General features: G+C 43.3%; 1 protein-coding gene across 3 annotated transcripts; it reads left to right on the plus strand.

The window, feature by feature from the left end:
- Window positions 1-221: 221 nt before the first annotated feature.
- Window positions 222-22,043, plus strand: LOC101116500 (putative BPIFA4P protein). 3 transcript variants are annotated; one of them, XM_027976448.3, is made up of 9 exons: window positions 222-441; window positions 5,506-5,619; window positions 6,729-6,858; window positions 9,677-9,781; window positions 10,656-10,805; window positions 15,874-15,955; window positions 16,882-16,945; window positions 18,256-18,335; window positions 21,319-22,043. In XM_027976448.3, exons 1-8 carry the CDS (start codon window positions 234-236, stop codon window positions 18,309-18,311), a joined length of 909 nt encoding a protein of 302 aa, XP_027832249.2. In that variant the 5' UTR covers window positions 222-233; the 3' UTR covers window positions 18,312-18,335; window positions 21,319-22,043. The 3 variants fall into 3 exon arrangements, with proteins under 3 accessions (XP_027832249.2, XP_042086249.1, XP_042086250.1); XM_042230315.1 differs by lacking the exon at window positions 21,319-22,043 and adding an exon at window positions 21,099-21,312; XM_042230316.1 differs by lacking the exons at window positions 10,656-10,805; window positions 21,319-22,043 and adding an exon at window positions 21,099-21,312.
- Window positions 22,044-22,502: the final 459 nt, after the last annotated feature.

Below are 22,502 nucleotides of genomic sequence, written 5' to 3' on the forward strand. Positions count from 1 at the left end.
CACAGTCCCTGGGTCCCCCTCACTCATGATACAGATGAGGAAAATGGCTCAAAGCAGGACTGGAATGTGAATGAATCATGAACACAGTCTCCCAGCCCTCTTGGTTGCTCTCCATGTTCCCCACACATCTGCATATGGCGACATTCATGATGTACAGTTCCAAATACATTATTGACACATCCGTTAAAGTACTTAAGTGACTCACTAATCCCCTTAATCTCCTGGGGGCTTCCATGCAGGAAAGTTTACTTTGGAGGTATTGGATGGACATGGTGAGATCAAGGGCTTCTCATCAGTTTTCCAGCAGCCCGTCACTCAGTGCCACGTCTTCCCCAGCAATAGGGTCACTCACCATCTATAAAGTCTGCCCCAAAGCAGAGTCCACTGGGAACCAACTGACGGAGACGCAAGACATCTCTGCAGCACACCAGAGGCATCCAGGTGAGCCCAACACAATGACACTCCCCAACCTGCCTTTTCATCAGATGTCAAACCAGACTAAAGCCTCTGATAAATGCTACCAGTTACCATTGTGATTGGTTCTAGTACAGATCACAAAAAAATAGTGGCTTAAATGATGAAAAGTCCAGAGGTAGATCGTTACACTGACATGGGGGATCCTTCCAGCTCTTCCTTCTGCTTCCCTGTAGGTCGGGGCTTTCATCTTTATGATAATGAAACAGTTGTTGAGCTCCAGCCACCATGTCTGATATTCAACCAGGAAAAAAACAGGGCAGGAAAATAAAAGCTGGATCAACCACCTTGAAAGAATTTTTTCGAAGCCCTCTAACACAGAAGAGCAAAACCTGACTCCATGCTGGATCTGTTTCTGTTACTTTAACCTTTGCTTTTCATTGCTTTTGTTATTATAATCACTAAAAGGATGCTGCCTATAGCTGTAAGCCTGCCTCAGGGAACCTGCCGCTCTGACTTAAGTGCCTCTGTTCAGCTCACAGGGAGACATTCTGACCCTGCCCACCTGTGAATGAATGGCTACAGAAAAGAAGAAATTAATACATCCTCTCCCCAATGCTGACCAAGCCATGAGATATTTTTGCAAGACTAATGGCCTTTTTACTTTACTTCCTCATCTCCTCCCCTCCTCTGATCTGGCATCTAGATCCTGATAAGATGGTTTTGGGGGACACTAGTCAGTCATCTTCTTGGTCTGCTGGCTTTCCAAATAAAGTCACTATTCCTTGTCTCAGTATCTTGTCTCCCAATTTATTGGCCTGTCCTGCAGCAAGCAAAGCAAGCTTGTACTCAGTAACAAATAGACAAAACTATAGATCTCATAGCTTCACTTTAAAAACTTACAAATCAGACATTATAATGAAAACTTACAAGTTTACAAGTAACAATTGGAATAAATTAAATGTGCTTGCTTAGATAACTAAGGCTTTACTACTTGTGGGAAAGACTTTCAAGATTTGTATTTGTCCTTGATAAAATCTTAAGGAGGCTATGAATTAGATTTTGTCTGAGGAGGACTTTTCTGTAACTTGAGTTTAAAAAGGCCACTTTTCCTCTTTTTTGTCCCTTTGGTTTTAGGTTCTATTTGATTGGGCTGATTATAGTCTCAGTCTAAGGTCCTTGTGGACTGTATTTACATTTCTGATTTATAGAGGTTAGATAAATAAACACAATTGCTTTTAATTCTCCAAAGAACTGGTTTGTCACCTAAATAATATTAAAAATTGATTTGCTCAACTGTATTTTCTTTAATTCACTTTTCAATGAGATTACCAACTAAACTGAAATTTGAGAGTTTTATGTTCTTCAACTTTAGGTTTTAATTATCATGCCTTCAAAAGCTTCCCTGGCGGCTCAGAGGTTAAAGCGTCTGCCCGCAATGCTGGAGACCTGGGTTCGATCCCTGGGTTGAGAAGATCCCCTGGAGAAGGAAATGGCAACCCACTCCAGTATCCTTGCCTGGAGAATCCCATGGACAGAGGAGCCTGGTGGGCTTACAATCCACGGGGTCGCAAAGAGTCACAACTGAACTACTTCACTTTCACTTTCAAAAGCTTGCATAAGGTAATTTAACAAGGCTCTGTTTCTGAATGTACAAGTTAAACCCAGAGCAAAATCACTAATTTTGTTTTATTGCTGCTAAGTCACTTCAGTCGTGTCCGACTCTGTGCAAACCCATAGATGGCAGCCGACCAGGCTCTGCCGTCCCTGGGATTCTCCAGGCAAGGGTGCTGGAGTGGGTTGCCATTGCCTTCTCCAATGCATGAAAGTGAAAAGTGAAAGTGAAGTTGCTCAGTCATGTCCGACTCTTAGCGACCCTATGAACTGCAGCCTACCAGGCTCCCCCATCCATGGGATTTTCCAGGCAAGAGTACTGGAGTGAAAAGCCCCTGAATATTAGTTGCCAGTTTTTACTTTTTGCATGCCTCAGGTAACCCTATTGGTTTCCTTTGACATGAAGTCATTCAGTCGTGTCCAACTCTGCAACCCCATGAACTGCAGCCCACCAGGATCCTCTGTCTATGAAATTCTCCAGGCAAGAATACTGGAGTGGGTCGCCATTTCCTTCTCCAGAGGATCTTCCTGACCCAGGGATCGAACCCAGGTCTCCTGCACTGTAGGCAGACGCTTTACCATCTGAGCCACCAGGGAAGTCCTTTAGTATGTTTAATTAATATTTCCTGTGTGCCCTGTCTTATGCAGGGGAAATATTTCCCAGTGAAACATGTCTATTCCACAAAATAATTAAGCAAGAGAGATATAACCATTTTATATAAAGCTCAGTTAAATACATCACTTTTTTACAACATTTATCTCAATTCTATCAACCTTTATACTTTCAACTTTAGTTTTCATTGGGACCCAATCAACAAGTCTTGGTTTTACAAGTTCTAGGAGCTTTCCTTTCTTTTATTTCTTAATCGTTCTATCTATTTTCTATAAAAGGCTCTGGTGTCCTCCAAGAGTGGTTGAGCCAAGGGACTCAGGCCTTTTTGTCAATCTTTTAATTTGATTAATTGGCCTAATTGTTGCCCCAAGTAATCGTTGGTCAGATATCTCAGTGTAAATTTTTCTAGCCCTTTAAATATGTGTGTTTGTGTATATATATATACACACACATACAGCATATGTATATATATGCTGCTAAGTCGCTTCAGTCATGTCCGACTCTGTGCAACCCCATAGTCGGTGGCCCACCAGGCTCCCCCATCCCTGGGATTCTAGGGAAGCCCAAATCTCCAGCAGAGCAAGTTGTTAATTAAAATGAGTGGGTCTCCCTATAGGGACAGCTGCACTTGCCTCTAGCACTCTTGCAAGTTTCTCAGTCACCCAAGAAAGCCCTTGCTGGCCAGGAGGAGAGTCCTTTCTTCAGAGCTGAAAGCTCTTGTGTAATATCTTCACTTCTAGCTCTACAAATTCTTGTTAAGGTAGCCAGTCTGAAGAAAGACAACAGGTCAGTCTCCCCCACTAACCTCTCAGCTCTGATAGCTCAGTATGTTTTTAACTGAGCAAATCCCAGTATTTTCAAGCAGACTTGCCTAATACCTTTCAACTGTGGGAATTTACCCTTTCCATAGTGTCTTTTGACTGGGTACCCCCAGCATCTTTTAACTAGGGGTGGTCTCTCCCAATATCTTTCCACTAGGGAACTAGGTACCTGTCAGATATCGCCAATTAAAAATCAGGATCATCAACCAACAAATGGGTGATCCAAGAACCAGGAGAAAGTTTCGCTCAAATTCGTCTGGACTCTTCAAGGAAGACAAATAAGAGCAAGAAGGCTCTGCTGGTACCAAGCTCCAGTTCCTTGTAGAGTTCAGGTGAAGGAGAGAAGTCTGGTCTTAGTCCATTCATAATTGGTCACCAAAACTTTCAACTGAAAAGAATGCACAACCTAAAAGTTAAGAATTATGTTTTATTTGTCTGACTTCCTAAGGACTTCAAGCACAGGGGGCAGTCTCTCAGATAAGTATGAGGGACTACTCTGAAGAGATAAGGGAAGAGCCAGAATCTACAAGAGTTTTGCAACAAAAGTCAGGTAGTTGAAACATCAAAAGATTACTGCCCAATCTGAAATAATCGAAAGGTTTAAAAAAAAAAAAAAAGATTACTGCCAACTAAAAAGAACCAGATATCTCGAGCTAAAGAAGTTAGTGCCTTTCTATATATGGGAAGATGCGAGGCTCTGGGCTCGTTGATATGATTCCTTTGGTATGCACCTTAGGTATCCATGGCCAGGATCCTGTTCTTTCCTATGCTGAGTCCCCTTAGGGACAGGGGGCACCACTTGGGATGCTGTGGGCTTGGCTGTGGGGCAGCCTGCTTGTCACCATCCTGAGTTCCCTCAGGCTCACCTTTGGTGGTGGCTGTAGTGGCTTGATTGCTGCAACATCCTGTTTACTGATATGGCAGGCAACATTTTTCATTCACAGTATTAAACTTTCTCATTAGCCCTCCCTGGTCCTGACTGTGCCTTTGGAAGATTCATGGATTAACAAAGTCTGAAGGCGGGAGTGGGGGGCGGGGGGCGACCCTGAATGCTGGAGGTCTGCACTAAGTCCTTATTACAGCTCAGTCCTAAGAGAAGATATTGACATTTATGAGCAAGAATTGGAAACTTGGAGAGTGTAGAGCACTTGACTGTTTTTCTCTCTTTCTTTACAGGATATTTTTCAAAAAATTGAAGTATAGTTTATTTATAATGTTTCAGGTGTACAGCAAAGTGATTAAGTTTTATTTACATATATATATAAAATAAACACACACACATATAGTTGTTGCTGTTGTTGTTTCATTGCTAAGTTGTTTCCAACTCTTTGTGACCCCATGGACTGTAGCCCACCAGACTCCTCTGTCCATGGAATTTCCCAAGCAAGAATACTGGAGGGAGTAGCCATTCCCTTCTCCAGGGAATCTTCCCGACCCAGGGATTGAACCCAGGTCTCCTGCATTGCAGGCTGATTCTTTACCATCTGAGCCACCAGGGAAGCCCATAAAGGAATGTAGGGAGTGTTAATCCCTGCAAGATGTAAATGACACCCAGTCAGGGAGTGTTAGAGGTTAGCTTTTGAAGGGCCCATCTAGTTACAGACACTACAGATTAGTAACAGTTAAAACTCAGATAGATCACTTTTTCAGGCCTGTTTATGCTGTTTCTCTAGACCAGTTCACTGTTCTCTTTATTTTCCTTGCCATCAGGAGAGGAAAAGCCTCATTTCTGATTTTGTTGCTACATTCTCATAACTATAACTTTATACAGCCTCTCACAGGGGCAGTCAGAGCTCCACTGGGGGAGGCTGTGTCCCTGAAGGAACAGTTGTATGCCTAGATCTCTTGGGCATAAAATATGGGTTGTGAGGCCTTGGGCTGGACCTTCCATTTCTTACTTGGTACTATGGGGAAAATTGTGTCTCTTCTCTGAGCCTCAGTGGCCCCATCTATAAAATGGATCCAGTGAGTTCTCTGGCCATCCTGGACCCAAGCTCTGGGGAGATTCTCTTAGAGAACCCTCTCTTCCCTGTTTACCCACAGGTGCCCATTCCAAGATGCTGAAGGTCTCCAGCCTCTTCATTCTCCTCTGTGGGATGCTTGCTTTATCCTCTGCTCAAGAAGTCCTGTCTGGAGTTTCTTCCCAGATCAACGACGGTGAGCTTGTCCAGCCTTGGGTCATGCCTGGTTGTGTCAGGCTCACAGGCCTCTTCTAGAGACCCAGGTCATTAACTAATGTCAGTTAAATTCTGATTAGTCTAGTGCCTGGGACACAGTTAACTCCAATAATCATTAACAGTTCTGATCATCACTGCATTACTCTATTTAACCCTCTTTCCCCAAGGTTCCTCCCTTTCCTGTCTTCATCTATTAAAACCTCTGCCCACTTCCCCTGCCACCGCATGCTCACTCCCTCCCTTCTGCCACAGTAGCCTCCTCAGCACATTAAGCACACCCCGGGACCTTTGCACATGCTATTCCTTATGGCTAGAACACTCCTCCCCTAACTATCAGCACAGTTCCCTCCCTTTCTTCAAGTCTCTGCTAAAATTTTGAATTAGCAGGAAGACCCTCCTCCTTCTCTCTGCTTATATTAGCACCCAGGACTCACCCAGGACTCTCAATTCCTCACTCTGCCTTTTATTTTCCCTCATAGACAGAAATAGCATTCAGCAGAATTCAGTATATTGAAAACATTTTCTATTCTCCCTGGGAAATTATCCCTATTCAGAGACTCCCAGTGGCTCTCGCTCATCACCCGAACCACCCCAGCTTCACTACCCCCAGAACTCCAGGCTCCTCACCAACCAAAAATCTGAAAAGTTAAGCACAGGAGCCCCAGGACCAGGCCTCAGCTACAGCTGATGTTCCTTCTGACCAGCCGGTGCCATGCCAAACTTGTTGCCAAATATTTTGAAATCAACCCCCTTACAGCATTTATTTGCCCCTGCCTCCTGCATGTCTCTTCATTCATGGCTCTGCCGTCTCTCCCCTCACTCTCACTGAAATGCCAGCTCCACCAGGGCAGAGAGTTCTGCCTGTTCTCACTGCGGCAGCCCCATCCCTGACAGAGCTGTGGCTCCTATAAATGTTTACTGAGTGACGGTGTCTGGAACTTGGCCCATCACTGAGCAGACCAGAATGACTAGGTGAACGAAGAGGAAGCACCTCATGGGACTTACTCAGAGGTCAAGGTTGCACCTGAGGCACTTTGACCTCTAAATGTCTAATTGGGTTGGGGGTGGGGTGGGGGCCATGTTTTTCAGTCTTGACTCAAGAACTCCTCAGCGTGGGCTTTCTCCCAAGCCTGCAGAAAGTTGACCTTCAAGAGTCATTGCAGAATGTCTTCAGCCAACCAGCAGGCCTGCTGGACATCAACAGTGACAGCAACGTTGTGTGAGTGTGCTCCAATTACCACCCCCAGGTCCAGTTTCTCCTGGTTTGTCAGTTTGTTAGAGCTCACCCCACATTCCCTGACTTCACAGAGCCCTTCCCTTCAGTCAGCAGCCCTTCCAGCACCTATGACCTTAGATCCACTACTGTAAGTCCCCTGCATAAAAGGAGTTCCTTTCAGAGAGCATGTTCATAAGTCCAATGTGTCTGTAAGTCCAACAAATTTAGCCTTGGTAACTAACACCATTGGCTATACAGTACTGTACTATAATAGGCTTATAATATTTTCACACAAATAATGCATTAAAAATACAAAAAAAAAAGAAAACATTTTAAGTCTTATAGCACAGTACATTGAAAAGTACAGTCATACAGTACAACAGCTGGCACACCGGGGTTGGCACTGAGTGAACAGGGCAAGAAGAGTTGCTGACTGGAGGAGGTGAGAGATGGTAGAGCTGAAGGATGGTCAGCAATGGGAGACAGAGGGCAAGCTGCAGTTTCACTCACACCTTATGTGATTGGACACGCAAACACATGTGCCTCTTTGAAAGTTCACAACTTAAAGATTCGTACATAGGGGATTACTATAGTTGGAAGAAATTCCCACAGTGAGGGGTGTCGAGGGGGTTACAGGAGTTGAGGAGGTGCTGCAGATAGGATTCAATCTCTCTATCTGCCAGGAGGGCAACAGTTCTCTTCCCTTCTCTCTTCTTCCCTTCCCTTTTCAACTCTTGTTCCCTGTTAAACACGGAATGATAGCATTTATCCCCAGAGAACTGCTGTGAATATTACATGAAATAATACATGTAAAATGTTTGCACAGTTCCCCATCCTTAGTAAGACCCCAATTGGCAGTAACAATAACAACCTCTACAATAAGGGGTTTCCCTTGTTGCTCAGATAGTAAAGAATCTGCCTGCAATGCAGGAGACCTCCGTTCAATCCCTGGGTAGGGAAGATACCCTGGAGAAAGGAATGGCAACCCACTCCAGTATTCCTGCCTGGAAAATCCCATGGGCAAAGGAAACTGGCAGGCTACAGCCCATGAGGGTCACAAAGAGTAGGACACGACTGAGTGACTAACAATTTCTCTTTCACTTTTTCTACAATAATCAATGTTATCTGACCACCAGAGTGAAAAAGACCCAGCTCCTGTTCCCAACACACCCAACATAACTGCTGATTCCCACCCACCCTCGTCCCACCCCACCTGGCCCTTCCCCGACCTAGCTCATCTTAGTTAATGACAACTCTACTCATGAAGTTTCCTCTGCCCAAAGTTCCTAATGTGGTCCTAGCCTCCTCTCTTTCCCTCACAGCCGCATCCTGTCAGCAAATCTGGGCAGCCCTACCTTCAAAACACATCCAGGCATCTGCCCATTTTGTCCACCTCCTCTGATCTGAGAGACCCTCTTCTTTCACTTTAAGCCCCTCCCCTCCATCCTGTTCCACCAGTAGCCAGAAAAATCTAAGGAGTAAGACAGACTCTTTAACTCCCTTACTGAGACCCTCCAACATCTTCTCTTTGCTCTCAAAACCAAACCCAAAGTCCTTATCCCTGGCCCACAGGCCTCCATGATGCCTGGCCCTGACTCTCTCACTTCTCCTGTAGTTCTCCCCTCACCCACTGCCCACCAGCCACACTGAGTCTGTTGCTGTTCCTCAAACATGCCAGCCAAGTTTCCGTCTCAGGGCCTTTGCAGTTACTCTGTCTTCAGCCTAGCTGTTTCTTCCCCTGGTTATCCTTGTGACTTGCTTATTCCCAGGCAAGAATACTGGAGTGGGTAGCCATTTCCTTCTCCAGAGGATCTTTCAGACCCACGGATCAAACCCAAGTCCCCTGCATTGGCAGGCGAATTTTTTACTGCTGAGCCACCAGGGAAGCCCCCCTCCTCATGACCTGTACCCTTACTTTATTTGTGATTCTGGCCAAATGTCACCGCCAGTGAAATGGTTTCCCTGACTAGGCTATCTAAAACTCCATTCTTCCCACTGTCATCCTTTTTTGCCTGATCCTACAGGGCCTTTTCACAGTACCTATAACCTGGGTTTATTTACTGGGTTTATTTATTTATTTCCTTACTATTTATCCACTCTTTTATTCCAGCCTGCTTTCACATGTGTGTGCGTACTAAGTCACTCAGTCATGTCTGGCTCTTTGTGACTTAGCACGCACACACACACACACTGTAGCCCACCAGGCTCCTCTGTCCATGGGATTCTCTAGGCAAGAATACTGGAGTGGGTTGCCATGCCCTCCTCCAGGGGATCTTCCCAACCCAGGGACAGAGCCCACATCTCTTTACATCCCCTGCATTAGCAGGTGGGTTCTTTACCACTAGCGCCATCTGGGAAGCCCTCCAAACTGCTTGCTGCTGCTGCTGCTGCATCGCTTCAGTCATGTCTGACTCTGTGCAACCCCACAGACAGCAGCCCACCAGGCTCCCCCATCCCTGGGATTCTCCAGGCAAGAACACTGGAGTGGGTTGCCATTTCCTTCTCCAATGCATGAAAGTGAAAAGTGCAAGTGAAGCTGCTCAGTCGTGTCTGATCTTAGCGACCCCATGGACTTAGTACTGACCAAAGGACTGGAGCAGATCATCCTGAGACACATTAAGATGGAGCTTCTTTCTGCTCAGGGCTATATTCCCAGTGCTCATAACACGCAGTAGCTATGCAATTCCATGATTAATGAGTGAGCAACCATATTTGCATACCTTCAGCTTCTGCTCTGCAGGGGACCTGCCTTCACACAAAGTGAGGTCCACCCACAGCTAAAGCCCACAACCTTCCCCTGTTGTGCTATTTCTTCACCCAGGGTAGAACTAGAAGACCCCCGCCTCCTTCAGGTCTTCCTCCAGGACTCCATCAACAACAAGGAAGCCGAATTACTGGTAGCATTGGCATTTTCTGTACATACAAAGTAAGTAACAGCTGCGAATCTCATGTGCAGCTCCGTTCACTTTTGCACAGTGTGCAGCAGGGGGAGGGGGGAGGGCGTCCAGCACAGTCTCAGAAAGACCCATTATGTGGCTGAGATAAAACAGCCCCTCCCCACCCAGGCCTGGGTCACCCTATGTGTAGAATCAGGAGCCTACAGAATATTCGAATGCTTCCATCCTGGGGCCCCTCTAAGGAAAGGAAGAAGGTTGAGTGAGTTTCTTTTTCCCTGCTTCGTTCAAAGGCCCCCACTCATTGATTTGGACTTCATGAGCCAACTCAGTTCTGACTGAATAGGATTTAAGGTGAGAACTCAGGAATCTGCTCTAGACCCCTACACTCCTTGGCACTAACACTTACAGATGCCTAGGGATATGTTTTTTAGTCTGCATGGTATATTTTTAGAGAGGATGGGTATTCTTCAGTTCATCAGAGACTTCACTCATCTCCCCTACAAAGCCAAGCCCTGGTCTATTTCATTCATTTCCATTTCAAGCCTGACCCTCGAGGCAGTAGATTTTGAGACCTCTAAAAGAGTACTTTCCAAGGTCATGGTTTCTTGGTTTGGTAGGATGCCATACTCAGAATCAACTTTTTCCTTTCTAACTGTCCCCTGAGCCAGACGTAGTATCATCAGTCATGTGTTCTGGATGCTGCTGGCTGGTTACACATGACTTCAAGAAAGCCATTCCTGTTCTCCAGTCTTGAGTCACATCTTTTGAAAAATGAGGAAAGGGTTGTAATAGGGTGATTTTTAGGATCTTGTGCAAACATGGAGACCCTCATTCTAGAAATAAATAGGAATGTAGAAAGCTCTGAAATTCTCTCCCACCATCCTTAACTCTTCCCTCCCACAGGCTTCCAGTTCTTAACCCCCTCATATTTCAAGTGAGGACAAATATGAAAGTCCAGCTTCGTTTGGAGAAGGATGTAAATGGCATATACCGGCTCACCTTCGGGCATTGCAGGCTTGTTCCTGAGAGTGTTCGGATCCAATCTGGAAGTCTGTGAGTTTTCCATCTTTTCCAAGCCAGGTGTGATGAAGCCCGCAGTGAGGCTTCAACTGAAAGATGTCACCAGCAACTGCATCCTCCAAAATCACCCTTTTGTGTAAATCAGTTCAGTTCAGTCACTCAGTCATGTCTGACTCTTTGTGACCTCATGAACTACATTTTATAAATAGAACTGCAATAATTTAGAATTGTGTAGTTTGTAAAATTAGTAATTTCATTTACATTAAAATGGTTCCCTGAATAGTACTAAGGACAAAGAAAACAGAATCACTTGATCATTGGTTGGCATTTAGGTTATTTATGAATTTTTTACTATCATAAATAATCCTGAGACTTTTGGAAAATTTTTTCCAAAAATAGAATTACAAATGGGATCATTTCCTTATTGTAGACAGCTAAAAATATTGAAGAAGTATAAAAAATTTTTTTAATTTTTATTTTTACTTTATTTTACTTTACAATACTGTATTGGTTTTGCCATACATTGACATGAATCCACCACAGGTGTACATGAGTTCCCAATCCTGAACCCCTCTCCCACCTCCCACCCCATATCATCTCTCTGGATCATCCCCGTACACCAGCCCCAAGCATCCTGTATCCTGTATCAAACATAGACTGGTGATTCGTTTCTTACGTGATAGTATACATGTTTCAGTGCCATTCTCCCAAATCATCCCACCCTCTCCCTCTCCCTCAGAGTCCAAAAGTCCATTCTATACATCTGTGTCTCTTTTGCTGTCTCGCATACAGGGTTATCATTACCATCTTTCTAAATTCCATATATATGTGTCAATATACTGTATTGGTGTTTTTCTTTCAGGCTTACTTCACTCTATATAATTGGCTCCAGTTTCACCCATCTCATTAGAACTGATTCAAATGTATTCTTTTTAATGGCTGAGTAATACTCCATTGTGTATATGTACCACAGCTTTTCTTATCCATTCATCTGCTGATGAATGGACATCTAGGTTGTTTCCATGTCCTGGCAGTTCAGTGCTGCAATGAACATTGGGGTACATGTGTCTCTTTCAATTCTGGTTTCCTTGGTGTGTATGCCCAGCAGTGGGATTGCTGGGTCATAAGGCAGTTCTATTTGCAATTTTTTAAGGAATCTCCACACTGTTCTCCATAGTGGCTGTACTAGTTTGCATTCCCACCAACAGTGTAAGAGGGTTCCCTTTTCTCCACACCCTTTCCAGCATTTATTGCTTGCAGACTTTTGGATTGCAGCCATCCTGACTGGTGTGAAATGGTACCTCATTGTGGTCTTGATTTGCATTTCTCTGATAGTGAGTGATGTTGAGCATCTTTTCATGTGTTTGTTAGCCATCCGTATGTTTTCTTTGGAGAAATGTCTATTTAGTTATTTGGCCCATTTTTTGAATGGGTAGTTTATTTTTCTGGAATTGAGCTGCAGGAGTTGCTTGTATATTTTTGAGATTAGTTGTTTGTCAGTTGCTTCATTTGCTATTGTTTTCTCCCATTCAGAAGGCTGTCTTTTCACCTTGCTTATAGTTTCCTTTGTTGTGCAGAAGCTTTTAATTTTAATTAGATCCCATTTGTTTATTTTTGCTTTTATTTCCAGTATTCTGGGAGGTGGATCATAGAGGATCCTGCTGTGATTTATGTCTGAGAGTGTTTTGCCTATGTTCTCCTCTAGGAGTTTTATAGTTTCTGGTCTTATGTTTAGATCTTTAATCCATTTTGAGTTTATTTTTGTGTGTGGTGTTAGAAAGTGATCTAGTTTCATTCTTTTACAAGTGGTTGACCAGTTTCCCCAGCACCACTCGTTAAAGAGATTGTCTTTACTCCATTGTATATTCTTGCCTCCTTTGTCAAAGATAAGGTGTCCATAGATGTGTGGATTTATCTCTGGGCTTTCTATTTTGTTCTATTGATCTATATTTCTGTCTTTGTGCCAGTACCATACTGTCTTGATGACTGTGGCCTTTGTAGTAGAGCCTGAAGTCAGGCAAGTTGACTCCTCCAGTTCCATTCTTCTTTCTCAAGATTGCTTTGGCTATTCGAGGTTTTCTGTATTTCCATACAAATCTTGAAATTATTTGTTCTAGTTCTGTGAAAAATACCGCTGGTAGCTTGATAGGGATTGCATTGAATCTGTAGATTGCTTTGGGTAGTACACTCATTTTCACTATATTGATTCTTCTGATCCATGAACATGGTATATTTCCCTATCTATTAGTGTCCTCTTTGATTTCTTTCATCAATGTTTTATAGTTTTCTATATATAGGTCTTTAGTTTCTTTAGGTAAATATATTCCTAAGTATTTTATTCTTTTCGTTGCAATGGTGAATGGAATTGTTTCCTTAATTTCTTTTTCTACTTTCTCATTATTAGTGTATAGGAACGCAAGGGATTTCTTTGTGTTGATTTTATATCCTGCAACTTTGCTATATTCATTGACTAGCTCTAGCAATTTTCTGGTGGAGTTTTTAGGGTTTTCTATCTGGAGGATCATGTCATCTGCAAACAGTGAGAGTTTTACTTTGAAGAAGTATAAACATTTTTATGACTTTAAAATCTGAAGGCATATAATAGTTTAAAGACATTCCAAATAACTTACCAAATACTTCACCATTAGACCTAAATTAACTGATTTGTTTCTAGCCAGTGTTGGTCAGTTTCACTTCATATTCAAACAACACCAATTATTCCATTTTCACAACTTTTCTCTTCAGTAGCTAGAAAATATGACAGATGCAATTCTCTTCTTTTCCTTTTTTTTCTTTTCTTTTTATTTGGAGGCAGAGGGGGGCAGGCTACCAGTAGGGCCAGGATTTCGTTAATCTATTAGTCTGTGACATTTCCTCTTCTGAGTAACCATCTTCAGAGATTTTCTGTTTTATTAACCAGAGTTTAGTGTTTTCCTATACATTTATAATCTCTTTTTTACAATCTTCTTTAGTAAAATTTTTAAAAACTTAGACTGACATCCACAATTAACTGAATCCAATGATCATCCCCAGTCTATTTTATCCCTGTCTTTTTTCACTCCTGCGTTCTTTATTTTGATTCAGCTCCCAGTTTTCTCACTGTTTCCAGAGAGAACTGAGTGTGAAATCCTTTCCAGCCCATACAGATCTGGTAATGTTCTCCAGTCACGTTCAAACCAAGAGAGAACCAAGCTGAACACAGCCTCCTTGGCTCTCAGTCACCTCCCCTTCACTTCAGTTCAGTTCAGTCATTCAGTTGTGTCCAACTCTTTGCAGTCCCATGGACTGCAGCATGCCAGGCCCCCTTGTCCATCACCAACTCCCAAAGTTGACTCAAACTCATGTCCATTGAGCTGGTGATGCCATCCAACCATCTCATCCTCTGTCATCCCTTTTTCCTCCCACCTTCAATCTTTCCCAGCATCACGGTCTTTTCAAATGAGTTAGTTCTTCACATCAGATGGCCAAAGTATTGGTGTTTCAGCCTCAACATCAGTCCTTCCAATAAATATTCAGGACTGATTTCCTTTAAGATGGACTGGTTGGATCTCCCTACAGTCCAAGGGACTCTCAAGAATCTTCTCCAACATCACAGTTCCAAAGCATCAATTCTTTGGTGCTCAGCTTTCTTTATAGTCCAACTCTCACAAACATACATGACTTCTGGAAACACCATAGCTAGCTTTGACTAGACGGACCTTTGTTGGAAAAGTAATGTCTCTGCTTTTCTCTGAAGATGGCTCCCATGTCTTTTGATGTGTTGAAGAAAACAAGTCCCTTCTCTGTGGGAAATCTAAGATGTCAGGCTGGCAGGGATAGATCAATTGATTTATATGCAAGGTTATAGAATAAAAACACATGGAATTTATATTTACATGTAATTATATATGGGCTTCCCAGGTGGTTCAGTGGTAAAGAATCTGCCTGACAATGCAGGAAACACAGGAGACTTGGGTTCAATCCTTGGATCAGGAAGTTCCCCTGGAAAAGGAAATGGCAACCCACTCCAGTATTCTTGCCTGGAAAATCCCATGGACAGAGCAGCCTGGTGGGCTGCAGTCCATGGGGTTGAAAAGAGTCAGACTTGATTGAACACACAAGCATGCCATCTCCCCATGATTATATATATTTATATATATGTAAACTTATATATAATTTATAGAATACAGGCACAAACCTGTTACCTGAGAATTAGACAGATTTTCCTCCTTTAATCCTGTAAGGATTAAAGACTGAGTCAGAAATACAAAGATACCTTGTCACTGTTATTTCCTGTTTCTTTCTCATCTCTCCCAACTGCAGACTGTTAAAATATTTCTTTGGTGAATGCACAGCCATCTGGCCAAGGGAACACATTCCACTGGGATGTTAGATAATCAGCGAAATAGGAGTTTGCCAGAGCAAACTCAGAGTTGGCTGGAAAACTTCAGAAGGGCTTTCTGGAGGAAATGGCTGGATCTAAAAGGGTGACAGGAGTTGAAGAAGGCATCTCAGGAGAGAAAAATAAAATATCACAGAGAGAGGGATGAAGGGCAGCAATGATGAGGTCAGAGTGATTTAAATGGGAAGATTCATTTTGAGGATCCCTAAGGCAACCCACTCCAGTGTTCTTGCCTGGAGAATCCCAGGGACGGGGGAGCCTGATGGGCTGCCATCTATGGGGTCACACAGAGTCGAACATGACTGAAGCAACTTAGCAGCAGCAGCAGCAAGAAGCAGGTCAAGGCAGAAGGGCAAGGCTGAGTCATGAAGTGCACTGTGACTGTGTGTCAGCCACTCAGGCGTGTCCAACTCTTTGTGACTCCATGGACTATAGCCCACCAGGCTCCTCTGTCCATGGAATTTTCCAGGCAAGGATACTGGAGTGGGTTGCCACTTCCTTCTCCAGGGGATCTTCCTGACCCAGGTATCAAACCTGGGTCTCCTGCCTTGCAGGCTGATGCTTTACCATCTGAGCTACTAGGAAACCCCATAAAGTGCTGTGGAAACAAGCAATAGACTTAAAGCAATTTGGGGTCCATTGAGCAAAGAAGTGAAATGAAAAAAGGAGAGTCTGGGAGAAATTAATCCATTCTACCCACTTTTTTCATTCTTCATTTAGAACCAGTCGGATACCAAATTTTGTTTGGGAATATGTGGAGATAACTATAAAAAACCTGATCATCAATAATTTGGGAGAAAAAGTAAGTCTACAAAATCCAATTGCTTCAGTACAGCATGTAGGATCTTAGTTCTCCAACCAGGAATTAAACTTTGCCTGTACTGGAAGTGCTTCCCAGGTTGACGATACTGGTAAAGAACCTGCTTGCCAATACAAGAGACATAAAAGACACAGGTCGGATCCCTGGGTTGGGAAGATCCCCTGGAGAAGAGCACAGTGACCCACTCCAGTATTCTTGCCTGGAGAATCCCATGGACAGAGGAGACTGGCAGGCTTCGGTCCATAGGGTCACAAAGAGTCGGACACGACTGAAGCAACTTAGCACGCACACACATATTAGAAGTGCAGTCTTAACTGCTAGACCACCAGGGAAGTCCAGGATCAGCTATTCTTAAACTGGAAAGAAATCTCCTAGGAAGGAAAGTTAGAGAAAGAGGAAATGGGAGAAAAAAAGCTTCCATTCTGCATCCAGGCATGGAGAAAGTGCTTTACAAACATTTAATTCTTCAAGTCAGAACCAGCTTCTGTGTGATTGGAGGAGAATTGATAAGCCTCTCCAAGACTCAATTTCCTTATCAGTAAAATCAGTAGAAGGTAATTATAAAATTGAGAGCTAACGTTCATTAAGATCACAGAAGCTGTGCTAAGTATCTTATGTGAATTTTCTTATCCCATCCTTCAAACAATCTCACACTTTAGGTAACAATATTATTTCCATTTTCAAAATTTAAAAAAAAAAAGTCCCAGAGAAGAATGACTTACCCAAGTCATGGAGCTACCAAATGGCTCAGCTGACATATGATGCCAGGGCAGTCTGTCCCCCAAAGCCCTTTACCTGATTTTTCCCTTGGGTGGGTTGGCTTAGAAGAACTTGCCCTGATTACTCCCATTCAGGCTCCAGTGGGTAGCGCCTTCCTCCTGACTCTTGCATATTTCCTTATCTTTCAGGTATGCCCCTTCATCAATTCATGGCTCTATAACCTGAACCCACAGGTGGCTAATGATCTGATGAGTAAGTGATGGTGATGGAAAGGGACCGGAATACTCCAGGAGAAATCTCCAACCCTCCTTCACATTTCATCTCCTCTGCCTTTACCTCACCTTATGCTTCTCTCAGATTGAAACTCCCTTCATCTTTTGAACCAGAATGACCCCTAATAATAACAATTCTAATGACCTCAACTGCCATTAATTGAGAGAGTCCTGTGCACACCAAGCCCAGGGGTAATTACCCTGCTTGCCTTAGCCGTTAAACCTCTACCACTAGCTAAGTCATGCTGATTTCAATTCTCTTCTGGTCCCAAAAGCCTAGAGAAGCTGAAGTATGAATGGAAGTTTCTGTGGGAGACAAAATCTGTCCAATTCCTCCTAAATTTTAGATGTTGCTTTATAAGCAAAAAATAGTTCAGCCCAGTCAAAACCTACCTCCTTCCAACAGTCACTATCTCTAAGCTGCTGAAGTTCCCACATCTGCAAGAACCCAAAGCAACAGATCCAAGACTGAATCTCAGCAGCTGAGGCCCCAGTGGGAATCTGAAAACCAATGGACTTGCTGGGTTGAAAAGATTCTTCCTACCTTCACTGACTATTCACTAGTTCTACCAAGTGCTAGATGCTGCAGTTTCTCTCCCAGTAAGCAATTTTCTGGCCGCTGCTCACATCCCTCCATTGACACCCAGATTATGCAATAGGAAGCTCAAGGCAGTTGAATCTGGTTGAGCTTTAAGGCAGAGGTCCCCAACCTCTATCAGTCCATAGCCTGTTAGGAACTGGCCCACAAATCAGCTTCATCTGCCACTCCCCATAGCTCCCCATCACTCCCATTACTGCCTGAACCATCTTCTTCCAATCCCCATCTATGGAAAAATTGTCTTCCACAAAACCAGTCCCTACTGCCAAGAAAGTAGGGGGCCACTGCTTTAAAGTTCCCAAAGCTTAGTCCCCAGCTTCTCAAAGTAAATGTGAGTGGAGGAGCCCAATCTCACGCTGATGATTCTGGGCCACCACAATGGGGAGATGGCCGGGCAAATGGAGACTCTGGCTGCTATGATGCCAACTTCCTCTACTGTCTCACTCTTCAGTGATTCGCTTGGGAAGGATAGTTGTTCCCAATATATAGATGAGAAAAAGAAGGCCCAGAAATGTCAGTGAAGTGGTCAGAGACAGCTAATGACCACCCAGCTAGTGACAGCCCCAGCCTCCTGTCTTCAAGCCTTTGGCTCACTCCCCCACCCTGCCCACACCCAGTTAAAGCAGAGGGAATTCCCTTTGGTCTCTCTGATCTGCCTTCACTCCCACTGAGCTATCTATTTTGCATTCTAGATTGGCTGCTGCAGCAGAATGGGTACCAAGCTGCCGTTGAAATAGCTTCAAAGTGAAGAAGCCATGTTTGTACCAGTCTGGTAAGACATCAGAGCATATTCCACTCCTTAGTGATTATGCTTGGCCTTTAGAGCCATTATGTCATTCATTCATAAAATTTCAATTTAAGGATCTATTATGTGCTATATGGGGCTTTCCTAGTAGCTCAGGTGGTAAAGCATCTGCCTGCAATGCAGGAGACCCGGGTTCAGTCCCTAGGTCAGGAAGATCCTCTGGAGAAGGAAATGGCAACCCACTCCAGTATTCTCGCCTGGAGAATTTCATAGACAGAGAATCCTGGTGGGCTGCAGTTCATGGGGTTGCAGAGTTGGACATGACTGAGCAACTAACACACACACACGTGCGCTAGATATGAGGGATACAGCCATGAACAACTTCTCTCCTGAGCTTGTATCCTAGTTGAGTGCACTAACAATGAACTAGGAAATAAATACACAGTCAATTCCAGAGCATGGTGAGTACAGTGAAGAAAACCAAATAGGAGGAGAGTGACTGGGGTGAATGCAGGGAAGAACTCTTCAAATTAAGAGAATATAAGCAAGCAGAAGCCCCTTTGAGGAGATCTTTCAGCTGAGCCCTGAATTATAAAGCAGGAGTTGTGCCAAACCCTGGGAAAGAACATCACTGGCAGGAGGATGAACATGTGCAAAGGTCCTGAGGCAGGAAGATTTCCTTTTTGAAGCAAAGAAGAGCAATGTGACTGCAGTGTGGAAAGGGCTCAGCTATTGGAAGCATCTTTACAAGGGTGATGTTTGATGGAGAAAAGAGGGAGGTTTCTGTAAAAGGAGATGCCATTATTCACGTGTCATGTACTTTTTCCAATTATTCTGTGCTGATACACTCTGCTCAAGCATCACAATCTCAGGTCTCTCAAAAAGAGACATATTTTCCACTGTCTTCTTTACTTTACTTTCCATCATAACATTCTTTACTATCTGGTTTCCTAATATGCTACCTGTTTATTTTCTGTCTTCTCCACTAAAATGTAGACTTCAAGAAGACAAAGACTTTATCTTTTTCCTCATTTTATCCCAAGTGCCAGATTACAAAGACTCACACATGGCTTATAACCTCAAGAGCCCCCAGCCTACTGAAGGATAAGACAAATAAATAGAAAATGTTATGTGCAGTAAAGTGTTCTGTGGAAGTAGAGAGGCAAGATCAAGGGGGGCTTCACAGAGGAGGCAGGATTTAAACTGGGTGATGAAGGATGATTAAGAGTTTTCTTGTGGTAAAAGACATTAGAAGCAAAGGATAGGGACTTTCCTGGTAGTCCAGTGGTTAAGAATCCACCTGCCAATGCAGGGGACACAGATTCAATCCCTGGTCCGGGAAGGTCCCACATGCCATGGGGCAACTAAACCTGTGTGCCCCAACTACTAAAGCCTGAGCACTCTACAGCCCATGCTCTGCAACAAGAGAAGCCACTCCAATGAGAAGCCTGTGCACTACAACTAGAGAGCAGCCCCCACTTGCTGCAACTAGAGAAAGCCTTTGCACAGCAATGAAGAGCCTGTGTGCTGCAATGAAGACCCAGCACAGCCAAAAATAAATAAATTAATTAATTAATTAATTAATAATAAAGCAAAGGATACACAGCATGTGCAAACACGCAAGGGTAGGAAAGCATCTGATGCTCTCTCCAATGGGGAGAACTTTTGGGTGCCTGGACATAGGACTCATGGGGGATGGAGGCATCCTCCTCTGAGGGGTAACGATAAGTTTGTAATGAACTGTACACATGCTTTCTGGAGACAAGGTGTATGTGATGAATTCAGCCACCATGTAGTAGATGCCATCCATGACAGGAGACTTAAGAAACTGAATAGGCAACATCACAGTTGGATCTATGTCCTTGGGTTGATTAGCTGAGTTACATAACAGTCTATTAATAAACCAGTGTGGTTCAACAGAAATGTAACACACAAAACACATCCATAACTTTGAGTGCCCTAGTAATGCCATTTTTTAAGGAAAAAGAAATAGATTATATTGATTTTAGTAATAAATTTTATTTAGCCAATATATCTAAAATATTAACATGTCAGCATATAATCAATATGAAATATTAATTAAATGTTTTACATTCTATATTTTGTACCAAATCTTTTATAACTATTGTGTATTTTATACTTACAGCACATTTCAATATTAAGTGCTTAATATGCACGTGTGGCTAGCTGCTGCCATATTAGACAGTGCAGCTCTAACTAAGCTAGTTTGCTGCCAGTTGCAAACTCTTGAAAGGCTTATAGCATCTCATTTTATCCCCATCAATATATCTAGGCATCCTATTCTGTTTGGGACAGAAGACCCGAACTTTGTCCCCTATATTTTATTCAGCCCACTGACACAGAAAGCATTGGGTTAGCCAAAAAGTTCATTCAGGCTTCTATATAACACTTGCAAAAAAAATCCAAACCAGCTTTTTAGCCAATCCAGTGTTTTATAAATGTGAATGAGTTGCCAATATTAAAAGTAAGAAATATGTCTTTTGATCAACCAAAGCACCTGGCAATACTTTACATCTTTCTGTCATGAAGTAAGCCAAAGTGAGGAGCAAGATTCACCTTAGTTGATGAGAGTCCAGAAAACAGCAAGAATTTGTTATTCAGTGATAGGCAGAGCGTGAGTGTCAGGATAGGAATGTAGTTCAGCACCATGGATAGCGGACAGTCGTACCAATCTGAAGGAAGATGGGGGAAGGGGAAAGGCTCAGCACCGGCTTACAACCTCCTTAGAAAGGGTATGAAGGTAACTAATATCTTGATTATTTCATGCAGAGTCAGGTTCTGGCTGGTCTCCCTGGAGTGTCCTCCAAGCTCCAGGCCATCACCTATGTAGATGTGCTTGTTGATTATTCTGCTGCTGCCTGGAATCTCATTACCTGCCCTGGACCCAAAGACTCACTACTACTCTTGGTATAGAGACTATTTCCCTATAAATCTCACCAGAATCCATATATTGATTCACTATAATTTTCCCACAATAAATTTTTTGCAGCTCTGACCTGTGGACTGTCCAGCTTCCATAGCACCGTGTGAGCAGGGACAACAATAACCAGAGATGGCAGTGGGTCTGGTTATGAAAGTTCACAAGATGGAAGAAGATGCCTGGACTGATTTAGCCTTTATCTCAGAAATACCAGAACACTTCAATACAGAGTTTCCCAAAAGCTAAGAACCAAGTCTTCCTGTGTGATCAGAAGTGTTTTCTAAACTGATTCTGTGACCTTGGGTAGCTCCCTGCTCTGGGCCATGGTCTCACTGTGAAGTGAGAGTGTCCATCTCATCCTCTAATTGCTCTCAGGCTAGACCAGTCTACAAGTTTTGTGCTTTATGAAAGAAAAATTGTCTGTTCTAGTATCCCCATTCTTATTCCATCCATCACCAGGCTCAAAAGACATACAGCTATTCACTACCTCTACTTCACCTTCTTCCACTGTTCAGTTCTGGATAATCTGGTTTCTTCCCCTAAATCCTCAAAATAACTTGCCCTAGGCTGTCTGTGAACTTCTTTGTGTCCAGTGCCAAAGAACCCTTATCCAGTGTTCATGTTTCTCAATTCATTAGCAGTTAGCACTTTGGATGACAACCCAACCTACCCCCTACCTGCTCTGCCCCCTTTTTTTCTTCCTCATCTCTACCTTGATTCATACCTGGCACTCTTCTGTGCATTTTACAATATTACATCACTTACCCTTCTAAATAAACCACGTTGGTTATTAAGATTTTGCCTCTTGCTTCCAAATCTATCATTCTATACTCTGCTTTGCCATGCTGGTCTGGGACCCTGCAAGCTGTGTGTCTTCTTTGCTGGTTTGCTCCTTGTTAGGGTCTGCCAGCAGAGGCTACTAGAGGGAGATTGCAAAGCTGGAGGAGGAGAAAAGAAAACTCCTGTCTCCTGCTTATTTCTATTCCTCTGAGCATCACCTGGCAATGGTTCTTCACTCAGCTAGGGGAAGTCAGATTGAGTTTAGGTTTTTATTTAATGTTCCTAAAACCAGCCTTATCAAAACCATTTTCTGAATACTGTACCAGCCAATAAGAGTCCCTTCCTCAGAAGTTTGCTTCCAAGTTCCATAGAATTACTCCTCAAAGAGCCTCAAAATTCATCCTACCACCTTCTGCTGCCACTAGACCCCCAACTAGTTTCAGATCTCAGCATGCTCTAGGGGGACAAAAGTA

This window comes from Ovis aries, chromosome 13, assembly GCF_016772045.2.
Source record: "Ovis aries strain OAR_USU_Benz2616 breed Rambouillet chromosome 13, ARS-UI_Ramb_v3.0, whole genome shotgun sequence".
In the NCBI taxonomy this organism is placed as follows: domain Eukaryota; kingdom Metazoa; phylum Chordata; class Mammalia; order Artiodactyla; family Bovidae; genus Ovis; species Ovis aries.